This window comes from Syngnathus typhle, linkage group LG6 (assembly GCF_033458585.1).
Source record: "Syngnathus typhle isolate RoL2023-S1 ecotype Sweden linkage group LG6, RoL_Styp_1.0, whole genome shotgun sequence".
NCBI lineage: Eukaryota > Metazoa > Chordata > Actinopteri > Syngnathiformes > Syngnathidae > Syngnathus > Syngnathus typhle.
The window spans coordinates 1,878,455-1,894,050 of NC_083743.1; the positions used below are offsets into that span (position 1 = coordinate 1,878,455).

General features: G+C 55.6%; 4 protein-coding genes and 1 non-coding gene across 7 annotated transcripts; all 5 read left to right on the plus strand.

The window, feature by feature from the left end:
* Positions 1 to 101: 101 nt before the first annotated feature.
* Positions 102 to 2,109, plus strand: rpl35a (ribosomal protein L35a). Its single transcript, XM_061280925.1, has 5 exons — positions 102 to 216; positions 769 to 807; positions 1,166 to 1,318; positions 1,753 to 1,897; positions 2,022 to 2,109. Exons 2-5 carry the CDS (start codon positions 797 to 799, stop codon positions 2,043 to 2,045), a joined length of 333 nt encoding a protein of 110 aa, XP_061136909.1. The 5' UTR covers positions 102 to 216; positions 769 to 796; the 3' UTR covers positions 2,046 to 2,109.
* Positions 2,110 to 2,972: 863 nt separating this feature from the next.
* On the plus strand, positions 2,973 to 6,004 carry rps3 (ribosomal protein S3). Its single transcript, XM_061280920.1, has 7 exons — positions 2,973 to 3,129; positions 3,930 to 4,060; positions 4,506 to 4,599; positions 4,676 to 4,770; positions 5,152 to 5,339; positions 5,412 to 5,620; positions 5,940 to 6,004. Exons 1-6 carry the CDS (start codon positions 2,974 to 2,976, stop codon positions 5,612 to 5,614), a joined length of 867 nt encoding a protein of 288 aa, XP_061136904.1. The 5' UTR covers position 2,973; the 3' UTR covers positions 5,615 to 5,620; positions 5,940 to 6,004.
* Positions 4,222 to 4,369, plus strand: LOC133156296 (small nucleolar RNA SNORD15). The gene has a single exon (XR_009714857.1). It is a non-coding gene; the product is annotated as a small nucleolar RNA SNORD15 (small nucleolar RNA).
* Positions 6,005 to 6,567: 563 nt separating the features above from the next.
* Positions 6,568 to 8,452, plus strand: kctd14 (potassium channel tetramerization domain containing 14). The gene is made up of 4 exons (XM_061280921.1): positions 6,568 to 6,726; positions 7,297 to 7,509; positions 7,707 to 7,841; positions 7,955 to 8,452. The coding sequence occupies exons 1-4, from the start codon at positions 6,673 to 6,675 to the stop codon at positions 8,264 to 8,266; spliced, it is 714 nt and encodes a 237-aa protein (XP_061136905.1). The 5' UTR covers positions 6,568 to 6,672; the 3' UTR covers positions 8,267 to 8,452.
* A 69-nt stretch (positions 8,453 to 8,521) lies between these two features.
* Positions 8,522 to 15,526, plus strand: ints4 (integrator complex subunit 4). 3 transcript variants are annotated; one of them, XM_061280907.1, is made up of 23 exons: positions 8,522 to 8,670; positions 9,550 to 9,744; positions 9,863 to 9,980; positions 10,063 to 10,257; positions 10,524 to 10,612; positions 10,730 to 10,780; positions 10,906 to 10,994; positions 11,179 to 11,299; positions 11,377 to 11,448; positions 11,528 to 11,702; positions 11,762 to 11,967; positions 12,117 to 12,259; positions 12,350 to 12,465; positions 12,560 to 12,693; positions 12,765 to 12,919; positions 13,001 to 13,094; positions 13,390 to 13,470; positions 13,560 to 13,690; positions 13,929 to 13,988; positions 14,150 to 14,312; positions 14,405 to 14,548; positions 14,833 to 14,953; positions 15,071 to 15,526. In XM_061280907.1, the coding sequence occupies exons 1-23, from the start codon at positions 8,617 to 8,619 to the stop codon at positions 15,262 to 15,264; spliced, it is 2,901 nt and encodes a 966-aa protein (XP_061136891.1). In that variant the 5' UTR covers positions 8,522 to 8,616; the 3' UTR covers positions 15,265 to 15,526. The 3 variants fall into 3 exon arrangements, with proteins under 3 accessions (XP_061136891.1, XP_061136892.1, XP_061136890.1); XM_061280906.1 differs by having other exon boundaries at positions 8,545 to 8,670; positions 9,426 to 9,744; XM_061280908.1 differs by lacking the exon at positions 14,405 to 14,548 and having other exon boundaries at positions 8,543 to 8,670; positions 9,426 to 9,744.
* The last annotated feature ends 70 nt before the right edge of the window (positions 15,527 to 15,596 follow it).

Below are 15,596 nucleotides of genomic sequence, written 5' to 3' on the forward strand. Positions count from 1 at the left end.
AAATTGCTTTATATTCCAAAATAATACTAACAATACATTCAGTTGTGTCAGTCTGATGACCATGGTCATCAACACTGTACTCGTGTTCGAAACACTACTGGAACACGAACCGAGGTGTTTTTTGAGCAGGCGCACCGCGGCCACCCACGTTTGGCAATAATTTCCCAGCATTCTTTTCGCACGGTCTTTTTCGCCATTTTTGAGCTAGCGGGCCAGGTAAGAAGCTTAACATGTCTGAAAAAAAGTCGAAAAGACTTTGATCAATGGGACTCATTTGTGCTCGCTTCTCGCCGTTGTCCCTTCTTGGCGTTCCGTACGCACTAGGTTCTTTGCGGACTTGATGATGGCCCAGATTGAGCTCGGATTCTGCCGCTAAACGCTAGCTATCTGTTCCGCGGCTGTCTCCAACCGTTCACCGCGAAGAGGTTTTCACCGAGCTCAGACGCTCCAAGTGGCGCTTCTCCGGAACCTTTGCGTGTTCGTTTTACAGCTATCGCGTTGTCCTCGCCGCAAGTTCGGAACGCTTTGGACCCGTTACCTTTGCCATGCTAATTGTTCCGGTGTGGATAGGCAACCGATTGGGGTGCCGCTGTCAATGAGCACGTGATCGTAAACAGCAATATTCCGTGTTGAGTTGAGTACCACGTTGTGGACGTGAAATGAGCTGGATCGTGTCATTTTAACATTTCAAGGGAGACATTTCCATATGACCCTTTTTTGTCACAACGTGATCTCAATTGACTGTGCATGTTGTGTGTGTGTGCACAGGTGAGCTCTCCATCAAAGAAAAGCCAAGATGCCAGGAAGGTAAGGTTGATTCTTACTCGACTTGGGTCCAAATTTCGCTTTCCGGGTCCAACGACGGTGTAGCGAGATTTACTAAGTTGGACAAGACCGGAGAATCTGGGACGTCGGGGTGACGGCTCGTGGAGCCGCTAACTGGCGCTCGGCCGGACAGTACTGCCCGCTTAAAATTTGCTCTCAGGTTGGGCGAGTTCACTCAAGCGGTACAAGTGGACCGTTGCCTTGTTTCACGCTGAATAAGCTTCTCTGCGATTGCGTCTGGCGGCTGGGCTCCAGCGCCCGGTTCAAAACGGGGATGAAATGGCTGCGAGAGAATCCAGCGGTAGGCTCCACTCACTCATGGTGCTTTGTGTGTGTGCAGGCTGTGGAGCAAGGCCATCTTTACAGGCTACAAGCGCGGCCTGCGGAACCAGCGCGAGCACACGGCGCTGCTCAAGCTGGAAGGCTGCTACAGCCGCGACGAGGTCGACTTCTACCTGGGCAAACGATGCGCTTACGTCTACAAGGCCAAGAAGTCAGTCTCCTTGCTTCCTTCCTTCCTCGCTTTGCGTACTGTGCCTTTTTTCCGAGGGGAGGACGTGACCCCCGAGGGCCGATGTCGATTCCAAAGAAAGGAAAAACGACCAGACCAAATCCAATAATTGGCAAATCTTACTTAAAAAAAAGAAACAAACGCTTGTGGCTCAAAGAGCAGGCAAAACGTTGTTTCTGAGATGGTTGTGGGGCGTTTCCACCGACACCGGCCAGTGCCTGCCTTAAGTCCCACTTGATGAATTTTGCTCTTGAAAGAAACAACCCGAGCGAAGCCGGTTTCGTTGGCCGCTCCGTTTTTTTTCCCACGGAGCAAGTGTGCAGGCACTTGGCGCCATGGCCCGCTTGACGCAAACGATGGCCTTTTCACATTCATCTGGAAACGTGCTGACGCGTGCGTGCGTGCGTCTGTCTCAGGAACACGGTGACGCCCGGCGGTAAGCCCAACAAGACACGCGTGATTTGGGGCAAGGTGATGCGCGCCCACGGCAACAGCGGCATGGTGAGGGCAAAGTTCACCAGCAACCTGCCCGCCAAAGCCATGGGACATCGCATACGAGTGGTACGGATGCAACGCATGCGCACGCGCTCCATGATTGGGGGAGGGACATACACGCCACGCAAGCCTGGCGATGTGCGATTATTTTAATTTTTTTGACTAAAACAAATTTGTGTTTCGTCCTCAGATGTTGTACCCTTCCCGAGTGTGAGCACCGCCGCCTCTCTCCGGCAGCTTGCTGTTGTTTGTAAATAAACAATAAAAAGTTGACACGCCGAACGCTCCCGTGTGCTTGTGTTCCGCACCTGTCCCGGTCAAACGGTTTCCATCGTTCTCGTAGTGCCAATTCCGAATGTTTTGCCTGAGCCTCGTTTGCTGTTTGATTGGCTTTGTAGCGCACGCACCAAGTTGAGATTTTTTTTAACCCTTTGTAGTTAAAAGTATTCAGAATCATAAAGTTTCTTTTTGTTTTTTTCCCTAAGCGGTGTAAGAAAAACGAGTCGCCTTATGCAGTGCATGAACGACTTTCAAAGTGTTCTACCATTAGAAAACGATGTGCAAAAGAGATAACATTTGATCTTGGGTTTTGTGATGGGAAATAAAATCTGGTTAAAAATAAAGAATGAATGCCATAAGTGCAAATAAATAACGAACGTAACGTCAAATGCTGGCGTTGATTTATTTCTGGTCGAGTTCTGTGGCACCGTCGTGAGGCGTAGGGAAAAAGTCAACGTTCCTCTGGCTCCTCGTTGATAAAGAACAAAGACAATGTTCCTCACCCACTTCTGCCACAGTATTAGGTAACAAAGCAGGTAGTTACCGGCCGCCGACCCCAACCGTACGCCTGCCTGCTGGATGAGAGGCCTAGTCCGCCTCAATATAACGATTATTAGCTATTATTTTGATGACATCCTCTTATTGTAACCATGATGTGCTGTATTATGTGATGGCAACACATTTTGTGTGGACGTTTACGATTGGTCTTACGATTGGTGGGGGATGTTTTTGGGGTGTAAACTTGATCAAACCCAAAAGAAAAAAAGAACTCTAAATGAAGCAATTGTTTATTATTCTTACGGGCAGTCAGTCGCTCTAAGTACCATTTTGTTACTCTTCGTCTGCCGTACGCTGAAAGGCGCATGCGCATGGAAAAAAAAAAACGGCAAGCGTCGTTTGCGCATGACGTCAAAGGAAGTGATCACACGTACTATAAATGCATTTCCGCATCGCCGAGGCGGCCTTTCCTATGTACGGCCTGTGCGAAGATGGCGGTGCAGATATCCAAGAAGAGGAAAGTAGGTGTCATTTCATTGCTCGGCGGGATCTTTTGCGTCCAAATGGCCGCTCGGATAGCCGGCCTCAAGGGCGTTTGTGCCCGCTGTCACAACTAAACGTGCAGTCGGCATCTGCTCGGCCAAGATTGTTCGAGATGCTGCCAGCCTGGGTCGCCGCCGCCGCTTTCCAGCGCCGAGCAAACATGGCGGCGGCAACGCTGTAGATGACTCGACGTGATGTGCCGCGACCGAATGACGCTTCATTGTTGGCCTATTTTCTTGCTCCACGTTCGAGTTGGCCTTTTTGGCGCATACTGAAAAAGTGGAGTTTGAACGCTCCGTTTCGAGACGCGCACTGCTCCCATTGACGCGCTTAGCATTAGCTTCCGCGCAAGTTACTTGTCGTCGGGACCGCGAGTCGAACGACACGCAAATTTGTCGAAAGACTCGAACGATTGCATCGAAGGCGTCTTTGTCTCGCCGAAGGGATGCAAAGCGCGCCACTGCTCATTTCAATGTGCTTTCGTCCTCGGAAATGAGTCACTTGACACTTTGTAGCAAGTTCACCTTGATATCTATCGACTCTCAAAGGCTTTATTAGCAGGGGTGGGAAAGAATAAGTTTGTAATTGATGCCTAGTAAATGTAGTTTTGAATTGCAGTGTATAGTTGTCCCCTCTTGAACGTTGTAGAAGGAGCAGTTAGTGACCGGCGGCGGGGCGGCCTTTTACAACTGGCGTGATGGATGACCTGATGATAATACTTAGGGGCGTGCGTGTCAAAACGTACACGAACCGCAGCTCACCCGTTTGTCGTTTGCAGTTCGTCTCAGACGGGATCTTCAAGGCCGAGCTGAATGAGTTTCTGACTCGCGAGCTGGCCGAGGACGGCTACTCGGGCGTGGAGGTGCGCGTCACCCCGACCAGGACCGAGATCATCATCCTCGCCACCAGGTCAGACGCCTGTTCCGAGGACCCGGTGGCACCAAAGCCCACCTCAATTTGCTATTGTGAGCCGCCTTCCCTTCACAGTAGCGCGATCCTCCATTCTGCGCTTGCGCTTTCGTGCTCGGCCCAAAGCGGTCAAAAGGAGGGGGGTCAAAAGGAGAGTCGCCCCTCGGTGATGATACGATGACGAGTCGGACGCGGACTTTGTTGGCCGTGAGGCGGCCGCTCGGGATGGCGTTCTGCTTTCCCGCTCGGCTTGCCCGGCCGGCAAAGTTGCTTTCCTGGTGAAGACGCTGAGGCATTTGTCTGAGAGGGGTGAAAACGTGGGAGAGCTTTGAATGCGGCTGGCTTCCAAGTGGCTTTCCTTAACATTCTGTAAAGGACGAGCTATCTCTCGGGACGCCGTCGCCTTTGGCCACAATGCCGTTCACACGTGGCCGTCTGTCTCCAGGACCCAGAATGTTCTGGGAGAGAAAGGCCGCCGCATCCGAGAGCTTACGGCCGTGGTCCAGAAGAGGTTCGGCTTCCCCGAGGGCACCGTGGAGGTGGGTGGGACTCGAAAGGAGCGTCCTCGCTGTTTGCCCTCCGGTGGCCTCACGTTGTCTCGCTCTTGTTTTGCAGCTGTACGCCGAGAAGGTGGCCACCCGCGGCCTGTGTGCCATCGCTCAGGCCGAATCTCTGCGCTACAAGCTGCTGGGAGGTTTAGCCGTGCGCAGGTGAGGCAGCCGCGTCGCCCACATTCCACTTTTGGCGGGCCTCTTGTTTTGGATCGGCGGTCCCTCGGTGATGATACGATGACGAGTCGGACGCGCGCGTCGTTGGCCGTGAGGCGGCTGCTCGGGGGCGCGTTCTGCGCTCCCGCTCGGGCCTCCTGCGGCCGGCGCGTGGTCGCATTCCCGCTGAAGACGCTGAGGCATTTGTCTGAGAGGGACTAAAGGGCCGTTAGCGCACACTTTAGAAGCACGAGGAGGAGGGCTGGCGCCTAATGGCGAGCGATGGCGCAGACGGCATTACGAAACCCGGCGGCGGCGGACAGCCCCGGCCGGCCTGCCAGCCTGCCAGCCAGCAACAAAAAGCCTTTTTGCTAATCCTCGCAGGGCCTGTTACGGCGTGCTGAGGTTCATCATGGAGAGCGGCGCCAAGGGCTGCGAGGTGGTGGTGTCGGGCAAGCTGAGGGGCCAGCGGGCCAAGTCCATGAAGTTTGTGGACGGCCTCATGATCCACAGCGGGGACCCCGTCAACTACTACGTGGACACGGCCGTCCGCCACGTTCTGCTCAGGCAGGGTGAGTGAGCCGCAAGAGAAAGGGTTTCCGTGACGCTGGCCTGCCGGCTGATGCTTGTGCCTGCTCGAGCAGGCGTGCTGGGCATCAAGGTGAAGATCATGCTTCCTTGGGACCCCAGCGGCAAGATCGGCCCCAAGAAGCCCCTCCCTGACCACGTCAGCATTGTGGAGCCCAAGGACGAGCCGCTGCCCACCACGCCCATCTCGGAGCAGAAGGGCGCCAAGCCCGACGTGCCCGTCATGCCCCAGGCGGGCGCTCCCGTGCCCAACGCCTAAAGCAAGGTGGGTGGGGGCCGGCGGGCGGGCGGGCGTTGGGAGCTTTGTCATTCTCACACGTGCCGCTGCCTGAGAACTCTGGCCAATCGTGACTTTATTGTACAATTAAAGGCAAAAGCTCAAGTCTTGGACAAGTGAAAGGGAATTGCCCTCAAAAAGGTCACTTTTGCACCAAATTGCAAAAGTGGCCTTGTGGCAGATCTTGCCTTGGCTATTTTGCTTGTTGTTTGTGAGAAAGGCTGAATGACAAGCTTGGCAGAACCGCCCCCAAAAATTGCTGTCGTGCTTGCATAATGACAGTGCCCTTTTGATTTTCCCCTTGCAGGTTTTCACATTGACAGCAGAAAGAGCGTGTTTTGTGTACAAAAAAAAATAAAATCTTCAAAAGAAGCTGTTGTGTGCATTGGATTGACTTTTGAAACAAGCAGGCAGGCGCCTGGAGCGGGCGGGGACCATGCAAAAGATCGATGCAAAAGATGCTCCCTGGCCAGCCTGCCTGGCTGGCTGGCTGGCAAAATTGCAAATCAAGGTGGTGAAACGTGGATGTGCTTTGACATGATGGATGAAATCTTGCCAGATGTTTGGACTGGAATCATGAACGCAGGCAGCAGTTGTACAAACGGGAAAAGTGTGGCCCAGTTGTCCATTGAAATATTAGCCATTGGTTTTGAACGTAAGGCTTGCTCGCTATTCATACTTTCTTTCATACTGGCCACAGTATCAAGAATGACATTGGATCCAAGCAATTTGATGGGTGAAATAAACGCAAGACATTGGCATGTGAAGAAATTGACAATAAAGCACACTTTGAGTTCCAACGACTCGTAATCTCAAACTTTGTTGTGTTTGGGTCCCAAGCGGTAGTCAGTCGAGTCCTATCTGACCTGAGAATGCCGCTGAATTGAAAAACCAAAAGGGCCAGACGCGACGCGATTGCGCCGTGATTTTGTTGCTCAAGGTGACGTCATCAGCCGGAAGGAACGAGCGAGCCGCCGCGCCCCGCCGCGACGCCTCACCTGCCGCTGCCAGACACCAAGGAAGAAGAAAAAGAAGCCAACATGAACCAAGTCGATTTGGCAGACGTGGAGCAACACTCGGAACACACGCCTCCAGTAAGACCACGCAAGATGACTCTTATCGTTTGCTGCTCAACCTAAATTGGTGTCGTGAGAAGAAAAAAAACGTTTGGGTCGTTGTTGGATGAACGGCGCGTCCACTCCGCGACGCGGGCGGGCGGGCGGGCAGGTGCTCCGCCGCCAACTTTTGGGTAGGATGCATTCCCACGCCAACAAGCCTTTCACGTCAACAAATGCTACAACTTGTTTTTAAGTGGCTGTCGTGCGTGGAAAAAAAAGGAACATGACGTGTTGTTCCTTACTTTTCCTCTCTTCAGAGACGAATATGCAGGAAGTTGCGAGCCATCGGACAAACAAGCAGATTTCGTGCACCGGAACTAAAAAAAAAAAATAAAGTTGTCTCGTGGAATGTTGTGTTTCGCCCCCTCGCCGGTCCGGAAGAGCATCTGCCTGCTTCAGAGCTCAGATAGCGAAGCTGACCTGTGTCTGAGCACGCACAAACCTGATTCACCAGGGGCCGGCCACTCACTATGTCATACAACGAGAAACAAATATCATAAATCAATATGGACTTGACTGATGCTGTCTGTCTGTCTCTGTCCTCAGCACATGCACGTGGTCCACTTGAACGTGGGCGGCCAAAGGTTCTGCACCAGCGTGGAAACGCTCACCAAGTACCCCGAGTCCAAGCTGGCCCAGTGGTTCGAGCTGCCCAAGGACGCGCAGGGGCATTTCTTCCTGGACCGCCACGGAGAGTACTTTGGGGCCATCCTGGAGTTCCTCCGCTCCGAGCGGCTGCCCGACAACGACATCCCGCAGGTGCCGCCACGTGTTCCAAACGGGCTTTGGGAGCTCGTATTGGAGTTTTGATTTCACTCTGATAGTTTTGATTCCTTTTGGATCTCTTCAAACGTTTCGTGACTCAAGAGCCAGCATGGAAATTGATGACTGCGACGGGGCTGCTAAACAGCTAAATTAGCTTTTGGCTAACCGGCGCGTCGACCCGTGTTCGCCAGGTTCACCGGGAGTCGCTGCACTACAACGTGACGGCGCTGGCAAAGCGTTTAGAGGAGAGTCCCGTGCTCTTTGGCGAGATGGTGGGCAGGCAGCAGTTCTTGGCCAGAGTGCCGCACTACAAAGAGAACATTGAGGTGTGTGCTCAGTTCCTTCCTTCCTTGCTTCCTTGCTTCCTTCCTTCCATCCTTCCATCCCTACCAACCTCCCTCCCTCCGAGTCAGCTGTTGTTGGTGTTGTCCCGGCGCAGGTTCTGATCCGCATCGCCCGGGCAGAGGCGGTGGCTTCCCGTCGTTCCACCGTCGTGTTGTGCGTTTTGCGAACGGAGGAGGACTCGGCTTGCTACGACAACGCTCTCAGCGGCCTGCGGGCCAACAAGGACTCGGTGGTGACCTTCGGGCCCTGGAAGGCGGGACCTACGGCCGCCGACCTGCTGGACTGCGTGCAAAGGGACATCCAGAGTCAGGGCTACACGGTGCACGTCCGACCTTATGTCATGGAGAAGACGTTCCTGGCGCGCAGCTACAACTTTTTCCACACGCTCACCTTCACCTGGTGGTGACGCCCTCTCGAGGTCACGCTGAGCACCAACTGGAGGTGTCCGCATCGCACGCACCCTTTTGGCCGACTCGGTGGAATTCTCAAAGTCACGGTTGGCGTCACGTCAGATGGTGTAGTTCATGAAATGATCAAAGATGTGTTTCTTATACGTGACTATTTCACAAAATAAATTGTTGCAGTACTTGTTGATGTGTGTGTTTCGCAACATTGTAGTGCTTGAGTCCTGTCCAGTCCACCGGGTTCGCGTTGGATGACTAACAATCGCGTTTTGAATGACTTGCCGTACCTACGGAAGGCGCGGTGGGACACGCGCGTGCGCTGCTAAGCAGCACTACTCGTTCTTTTGTGGACATGGCGGCGCATTTAAAAAAGCGAGTTTATGAGGAATTCTCCAGAGTGGTGCAGGTGAGACTCGCTCGCAACCGCGCCGGCGCGATTGCTAGACGAACGCTTGGGCGAGAGCCGACAAGGAAATTGACGACTGCGACGCGGCTGCTCAACAGCTAAGTTAGCTATGGCTAACCGGCCGGCGTTGCTAGTGTTAGCGCCTCCGTTCCCCCGAGGAAAAGAAACATTGAAAGTCGAGAAGCAAAGCCGAAGAGAAAGAACAACGAGTCGCGTGCACTGTGCTTCCGTCAAAGTCTAACTAAACAAGCGAAGCTGACCCAAAAATAAATAAATAAGGATGACAGACACCCACCCGCACTTTTCGACGTCATGAGAATGTCAACACATACGGGAAGGTCCTCCTTCCCCCCCGTCTTCTTTGATATTCTAGATCTTTCCGACGCAATTCCACAGTTAGTTAGAATCATCACGTTCAAAGAGGAAGAAGCTATGGTTCGTGAAAAGCGTTAAAAATGCCTTTTCGTGCAAAGTCAGAAGCGGAAAAGTTCCGTTGGTTTCCGAAAGCGTCGCGTCACCCCAAATCACGTGCCCTTTGCTCCCATCGCGCTCTGAAAAGATCCAATTGATGGCCTCAATATGTTGGATCTTATGCACTTGAATCTTTCTCTCCGTGAGTCGTCGTCATTAAGCTGTCAGAAGATGTCTCAAATCAAATGGCCCAAATTTGAGAGATTTTCCAAAAGGCTGCTTAGTTCTCTATTATCAAGGGAGTAAGATCCATGATATGGGAGCCATTGTTGTGATATTTTCAGAGCTTGGGTATCGGCAAAAGGCTTTTACGGCAAATTTGAAGACCATTCGACAGATGTTTTGAGTTGCGAGCGTGCTCGGGGAACGAGATCAACCGGCCTGACGTTTGGAGCGTCGTCATCGCAGGTTCCCGCCGAAGAAGTTGCGTCCAAGAAGCTTCGTCTGTGCAAGCCCAGCAAGTCGGCGGCTCTCCACGTGGATCTGTGCAAGGCCGCCAACGCCACCGACGCTTTGCACTTCCTGCTGCACTTTGCCCGCAAGCCCGTGGAGGCCGAGAGCGTCGAGGGTGTCGTCAGGATCCTCCTGGAGCACTACTACAAGGTACCGCTGAGCAGGCGAAGTACCGGGCGGAGAAAAAGCAAAAGCCGTCAACCGGTCCGCTGCCTGCGCAACAAATGTGTGCGCTGTCACTTTCACTTTGGATTGTTTGCGGGTGCAGGAAACGGATAACTCGGTGCGACTGAAGATCGCGTCCCTGCTGGGCGTCCTGTCCACAACTCCGGGCTTCAGTCCCGACTGCATCGTGGAGGATGTCGTGGCAGCGGTGGCCAACGAGAGTGAGCCGGCCGGCCGGGCGCCATCGTCTCTGCCATCCGTCCTCACCTCCCCCCCAATTGTTGTCCGTTGTGTGCCTGCCAGAGTCCCATCAGGTCCTGGCACAGCTTCTGGACAGCCTTCTGACGGCAGGCGCTCAGCTTGCGGAGAACCCGGCGGCGGCGCGGCGGCTGCTGGAGGTGGCCCGCCAGCATCTGTCGGACGCCTCCTTCGGAGTGAGGATCAAATGTCTGCAGCTGCTGGGACGTCTGGGCGTTGCGGACGGCGAGGCGCCCGCAGGTGGGCTTTCTTCGGCTTGCAAAATGAGGAGAACTTGGTCTTATGGCTATCCAAAGGAATTTTCAGTTGCCAAAACAGATAGTCTTTGAAGAATGCATTTCATATTCAAGCAATAGCCATTTGAACACCCATGGTGGAGCAACGCGCGTAGACGGACAGACTGAGCGTTTTGCCACGATGGGGCACCATAGCGTCTCGCTCTTTTGGAACAAAACAATGGCTCTTCTGTTCATTTCCGTGATTGGAAAAGCACTTTGTTTGCTCAGGCGCGGCCCGGGACGACGCGCCCGCCGTCATCAGCGACTTCTTTGGCGATCAGGACCCCAGAGTGCGCACGGCGGCCCTCAAAGCAATGGTAGCGGCCGCTAGGCGGGGTAGCGGCCTGGCCTGGCCTGGCCTGGCCTGGCCTGGCCTGGCGCGGCGTGGCGCGGTGCCCGTGCGTCTCTTGACTCTTGACTTGCGTGTCTTCCAGCTGCAGCTGCATGAGAGAGGCACCAAGATTCAGCAGGTGATTTACGAGCAGGTGAGAGCCATTTTTGGGAAAGGCAGGCAGGCAAGAAAGCCCTTTAGATGGGAATGAAAAAGCAAAGGTCGTCGCCCCTTCCGAACTCGGGGGCGGCAAAAGCGCTGATGCGTGCGTGCGTGCAGGCATGCCGGCTGCTGGCGGACGACTACGAGCAGGTTCGCTCAGCCGCCGTCGGAATGGTTTGGGTGCTGAGCGTCTTGTATCCCGAGAGGTGGGTGCCTACGCCGTCCGTCTTCTTTTCATTTCTCGCCTCTTCCTAAAGACTTGAGGCGTGCGCATGGGATGCTGCCGTGCGGCGTCCATCCACCTCAGTCGGTCGGGCTGCAAATGCCAAAGCAGCAGAGCGTTTTGCTTTGCTTTGCTTGGCGGCCTGAGATCTTTCTGCCTTCCCTCAGCATCGTGCCCATCCCGTCGTCCAACGAGGAGGTCCGGCTGGTGGACGACGCCTTCGGGAAGATCAGTCACATGGTCAGCGACGGCTCGTGGATGGTGCGCGTGCAGGCTGCCAAAACGCTGGTGAGGCGCGTCCGCCGCCGCCGCCGCCGACTGCTGCGCTCTTTGCGTCCTCCTCACGTGGGTTTGTCGCGTTCCAGGGTTCCATGTCGCAGGTGAGTCCTCACTTCCTGGAGCAGACGCTGGACAAGAAGCTGATGTCCGATCTGAGGGTGAGTCGACGTCGGCCGGCCAGCTCAAATTGGGCTGAGTGACTTTGACCTTTGGCCTTCTTCTTCCACTGCTTCTCAGAGGAAGCGCACGGCCCACGAGCGCGCCAAGGAGCTCTTTGCTTCGGGTGAGTTCTCGTCCGGCAGGAAGTGGGCCGACGACGCCCCCAAGGAGAAAGTGGACACCAACACGGTCAACCTGATCGCCTCGGGAGCCTGCGGAGCCTTCGTCCACGGCCTGGAGGACGAGATGTTTGGTACGTGGCGGCGGCGCGCTTTGTCCCGGGCGGTCCCCTTGACACGCACGCTTTTGCAGAGGTACGCATCGCGGCGGTGGAGGCTCTGTGCCGGCTGGCCCGCTCCTCGGCCGGCTTCGCCGAGAAGTGTCTGGACTTCCTGGTGGACATGTTCAACGACGAGATCGAGGAGGTGCGGCTGCAGTCCATCCACGTGCTCCGAGAGATCTCCACGCACATCACACTCCGGGAGGACCAGCTGGACACGGTGCTGGCCGTTCTGGAGGTACGTCAAACGTGCCGAGTGAGCTAAAAGATGCTTTGTCCCGTCTTGTCTGTTGTAGTTGAAATGCGTGTCCGTCCGTCTATTATTGTTGGAGAAAAAAAAGTCCAAACCCCAAAAGGCATTTTTCTTTTCTTTTGTCGCTCGCTCAGGACTCGTCTCGCGACATCCGAGAAGCTCTGCACGAGCTGCTGTGCTACACCAACGTGTCCACCAAGGAGTGCGTCCAGCTAGCCCTGCTGGAGCTCCTCAAGAACCTCAACAAGTATCCCGCCGACCGTAACTCAGTCTGGAAGTGAGTTCCCCAGGCGGGCGCAAGCGGCCGTCTCTCTACCTCCGTCCCTCCCTCTCTCGTAACGGAACGTAATCATCTCGCTCACCGAAGGTGTCTCAAGTTTATGGGGGCGCGCCACCCCATGCTGGTCCTGCCGCTGGTCCCGGAACTCCTCAGCACGCACCCTTACTTTGACACACCGGAGCCCGACATGGATGACCCGGCCTGTATCCTCCATCCCTCCCTGCCTCCCTCCATCCCTCCCTCCCTCCCTCCCTCTGTCCGACTGGTCGGGTTGTTTGTTCTTGACGGCGACGTCAGACATCGCCGTCCTAGTCTTGGTCTTCAACGCGGCCAAGTCGTGTCCCACCATGCCGGCGCTCTTCTCCGACCACACCTTCAGACACTACGCCTACCTGAGGGACAGCCTGTCGCACCTGGTGCCGCCTCTGCGGGTCAGAATTGCGCACGGGCGCCGCCGCCTTTTCCTCTCCTGGCCCGTGACGCGGCGCTTTGCCGCTTTCAGCTGCCGGGCAGAAAGCAGCTCCACGCTTTGGACGCTGCCGACTGTCAAGGCGTGGAGTCGGCGCGGCTCTTTCTGCAGCAAAGTCTGGAGCGGGTGAGCACCATCCAGAATCTGGAAGCGCCCGGAGCTCAGGACCTGCTCATCTTCACCATACGGTACTTGTGAGGTTGCGACCCGCCGTGGGAGCAGATTGTCGATCTTGTGCGTGTGACCTTCTTGACGTTCCTGTGTGCCAGCGACTTGGAGAGGCTGGGCCAGCTGCAGACAGAACTCGCCGGAGCGGCCGACCTCTGCGCCACCTACCTGCGCTGCCAGCTTCTCCTCATCAAGGTCACTCAGCGGCAAATACGGCTCCGTGGCCGCGGCTCCGTGGCTCCGTGGCCACGCGTCCAATTCCCGTTGTGACAGCCGCGCAACTTTCTGCTGTCTTTTTGGCGAGCGAGCCTTATCGCAACCAGATCGCTTCGGCTCGGACGACGGGAGCAACGTTGCGGCCTCCGCGCTCAAAAATTCCCACATTTGCCCCCCGATCGATATACGTTGTCGGACGTGTTGCCTTTTATGTCTTGATTTGCTTTTGCCGTTCAAAGAGCCCGCCCAGCAGTGTTGCGTTGTGTGCCTTCAGGCTCTGCAGGAGAAACTGTGCAAGATGCCAGTGGCTCTCTGCTGGAGGCAGAGCGGCACGGCCGTGGCGGCTGCCCAGCAGGTCGCTAACTAGACGCCAGCCCTTGATGCCAGCCGGCCGCTCATGCCCACGTGTGTGTGTGTGTGTGTGTGTGTGTGTGTGCGTTGCAGGTCTTGGAGGAGACCTATAAGCTGGAGTTCATGTACAGCGGTCTGGAGAGCCGACAGGTGGCCGTCATCCATCACGTGCGGCTCCAGGCCAAAGCGCTGCAGCTTGTTCTTAGCGCGCGCGCCGCCCCCGGGTCAGTCGCACGCCGTCCGTCGGTGCGCGCGTTGGTCTCGTCGCAGCTCAGGCTTCCCCAAATATTGTGTCCGAAATTTCATTCTCTGAAATGTACCTTTGGACATTTTTGCTCAAATGACACTCTCCATGTAGTTTCGGTTCGTTTTGCTTGTGACTTTGTTCTCAAAGTAGTTTGTTCCATTTGACTTTGCGCTATCTGGTAGCCGTCCCTCTCACCGGCGCTTTGCCGTCTGCAGGCAGGATGCTCTCGCCAGTGCCTGCGAAAAGTTCCTGCAGGAGCTGGACTCCTTCCACAGGTGGGTGGGTGAGTGAGTGAGTGAGTGAGTGAGTGAGTGAGTGAGTGAGTGAGTGAGTGAGTGAGTGAGCGAGTGAGTGAGCGAGTGAGCGAGCGAGCGAGCGAGCGAGCGAGCGAGCGAGCGAGCGAGCGAGCGAACAAACGAACGAGCGCCTCCCGCAGGCTGTTTGCGGCCGAGCTCCCTCACCTGCAAGACAGCTTTGCGGACAAGCTGGCGGAGGCCACGCCGCCGCGCCCGGCGTCCCGCAAGCCGGCCGAGCTGCTCCGCATCCTGGAGACCTCGCTGAGGCAGAGCGCCCTGCTGCCGCTCTGCCTCCCGCCTCAGGTGCCTGCCTGCCTCCGGCCGACGCCGACCGACCGGCCGGCCGCCTTTTCTATAGCGGATGGCGGAACGGGACAAAGTGTTCCTTTGCGCAGATCCACCGAGCCACGGCCAACATCATCGAGCCCACGGGAGAGTCGGACAACCCGCTCAAGTTCACGTCGGGCCTGGTGGTGGCGCTGGACGTCGACGCCACTCTGGAGCACGTCCGCGACCCGCACAACTCGGTCAAAGTGGAGGTGAAAGAAAAGGCGCCCGCCGGCGTGCCGCTTCCGCTCGCTGATTTGATGGCTTGGCTGGAAGCCTTGCCCTTCCGAGAACCGAAGCTCTCAAGTTAAAGCAAATGCTACGGGTACATTATGACCGCACGGAAACGGAGAACGCGACGACTGTCATCGTCATTCGCCATATGAACCGGTGGCCGGCCGGCCGGGCGGCTCCGAGCGGCGTGCCCTTGGCATTGACCTTTCCAAAGTGCGCACGGCGCCCTTGAAGCCGCTCACTGGCTCACGTCTCCACTCAGGTCCTTTATCCTGACGGCCAGAGTCACGTGATCCACCCCAAACCGGGAGACTTCCGCCAGCCGGGACCGCACCGCCACAGGCTCATCACGCAGGTCTACCTATCGCACGGCGCCTGGACAGGTAAGGTGGCCAACAACTTGGGCGGGAAAGATCAAAAACTTGCCAAGCTGAAGCGAACGTGCGTTGACATTTGACAAACGTTTTCCTCCGTGTGACTTCTCTTGCCGTCTGTTTCAGAGCCTTCTCAGGTGGAGGTGCGTCTGCTGCTGGCCTACAGCTCCTCGTCGTCGTCGTCCTCAGCGAGCGACTCCAAGTTGGCGTGGAGCGACAGCGTGGACGGCCTCCCGCCAGCCGAGTGCGCCGTCGAAGGAACCATCGCCTTCAGCAAGCCCGTCAAAGTCTTCATCATGCCCAAGCCTGCCAGACGCTAATGCTAACGCTAGCAAGGTCACAATGTGAAAATATGTGCTCGGATGAGTGGCAGCTTTCATCAGTAGTAACTCATTCATATGGATGTGAAGCAACAGATATTTGAGGCCCGACGTACATGGACAACACCGTCACGAGTGGACCCATAGGATTTGCACTTTTTTTTTTCTTGTTCACAAAAAGGCTTGCTTATGGGTGCTATTGTTGCCCTTTTTTTTTTTACATTTATTCCGACAGAAAAATAAAAAAATTGCCATTTTTAAATGTGCGCGCCGGTTATTCGTGGTGATAAAGATTCTTCTGCGGGGAACGACTCAAAATAGCAGCGAACTGA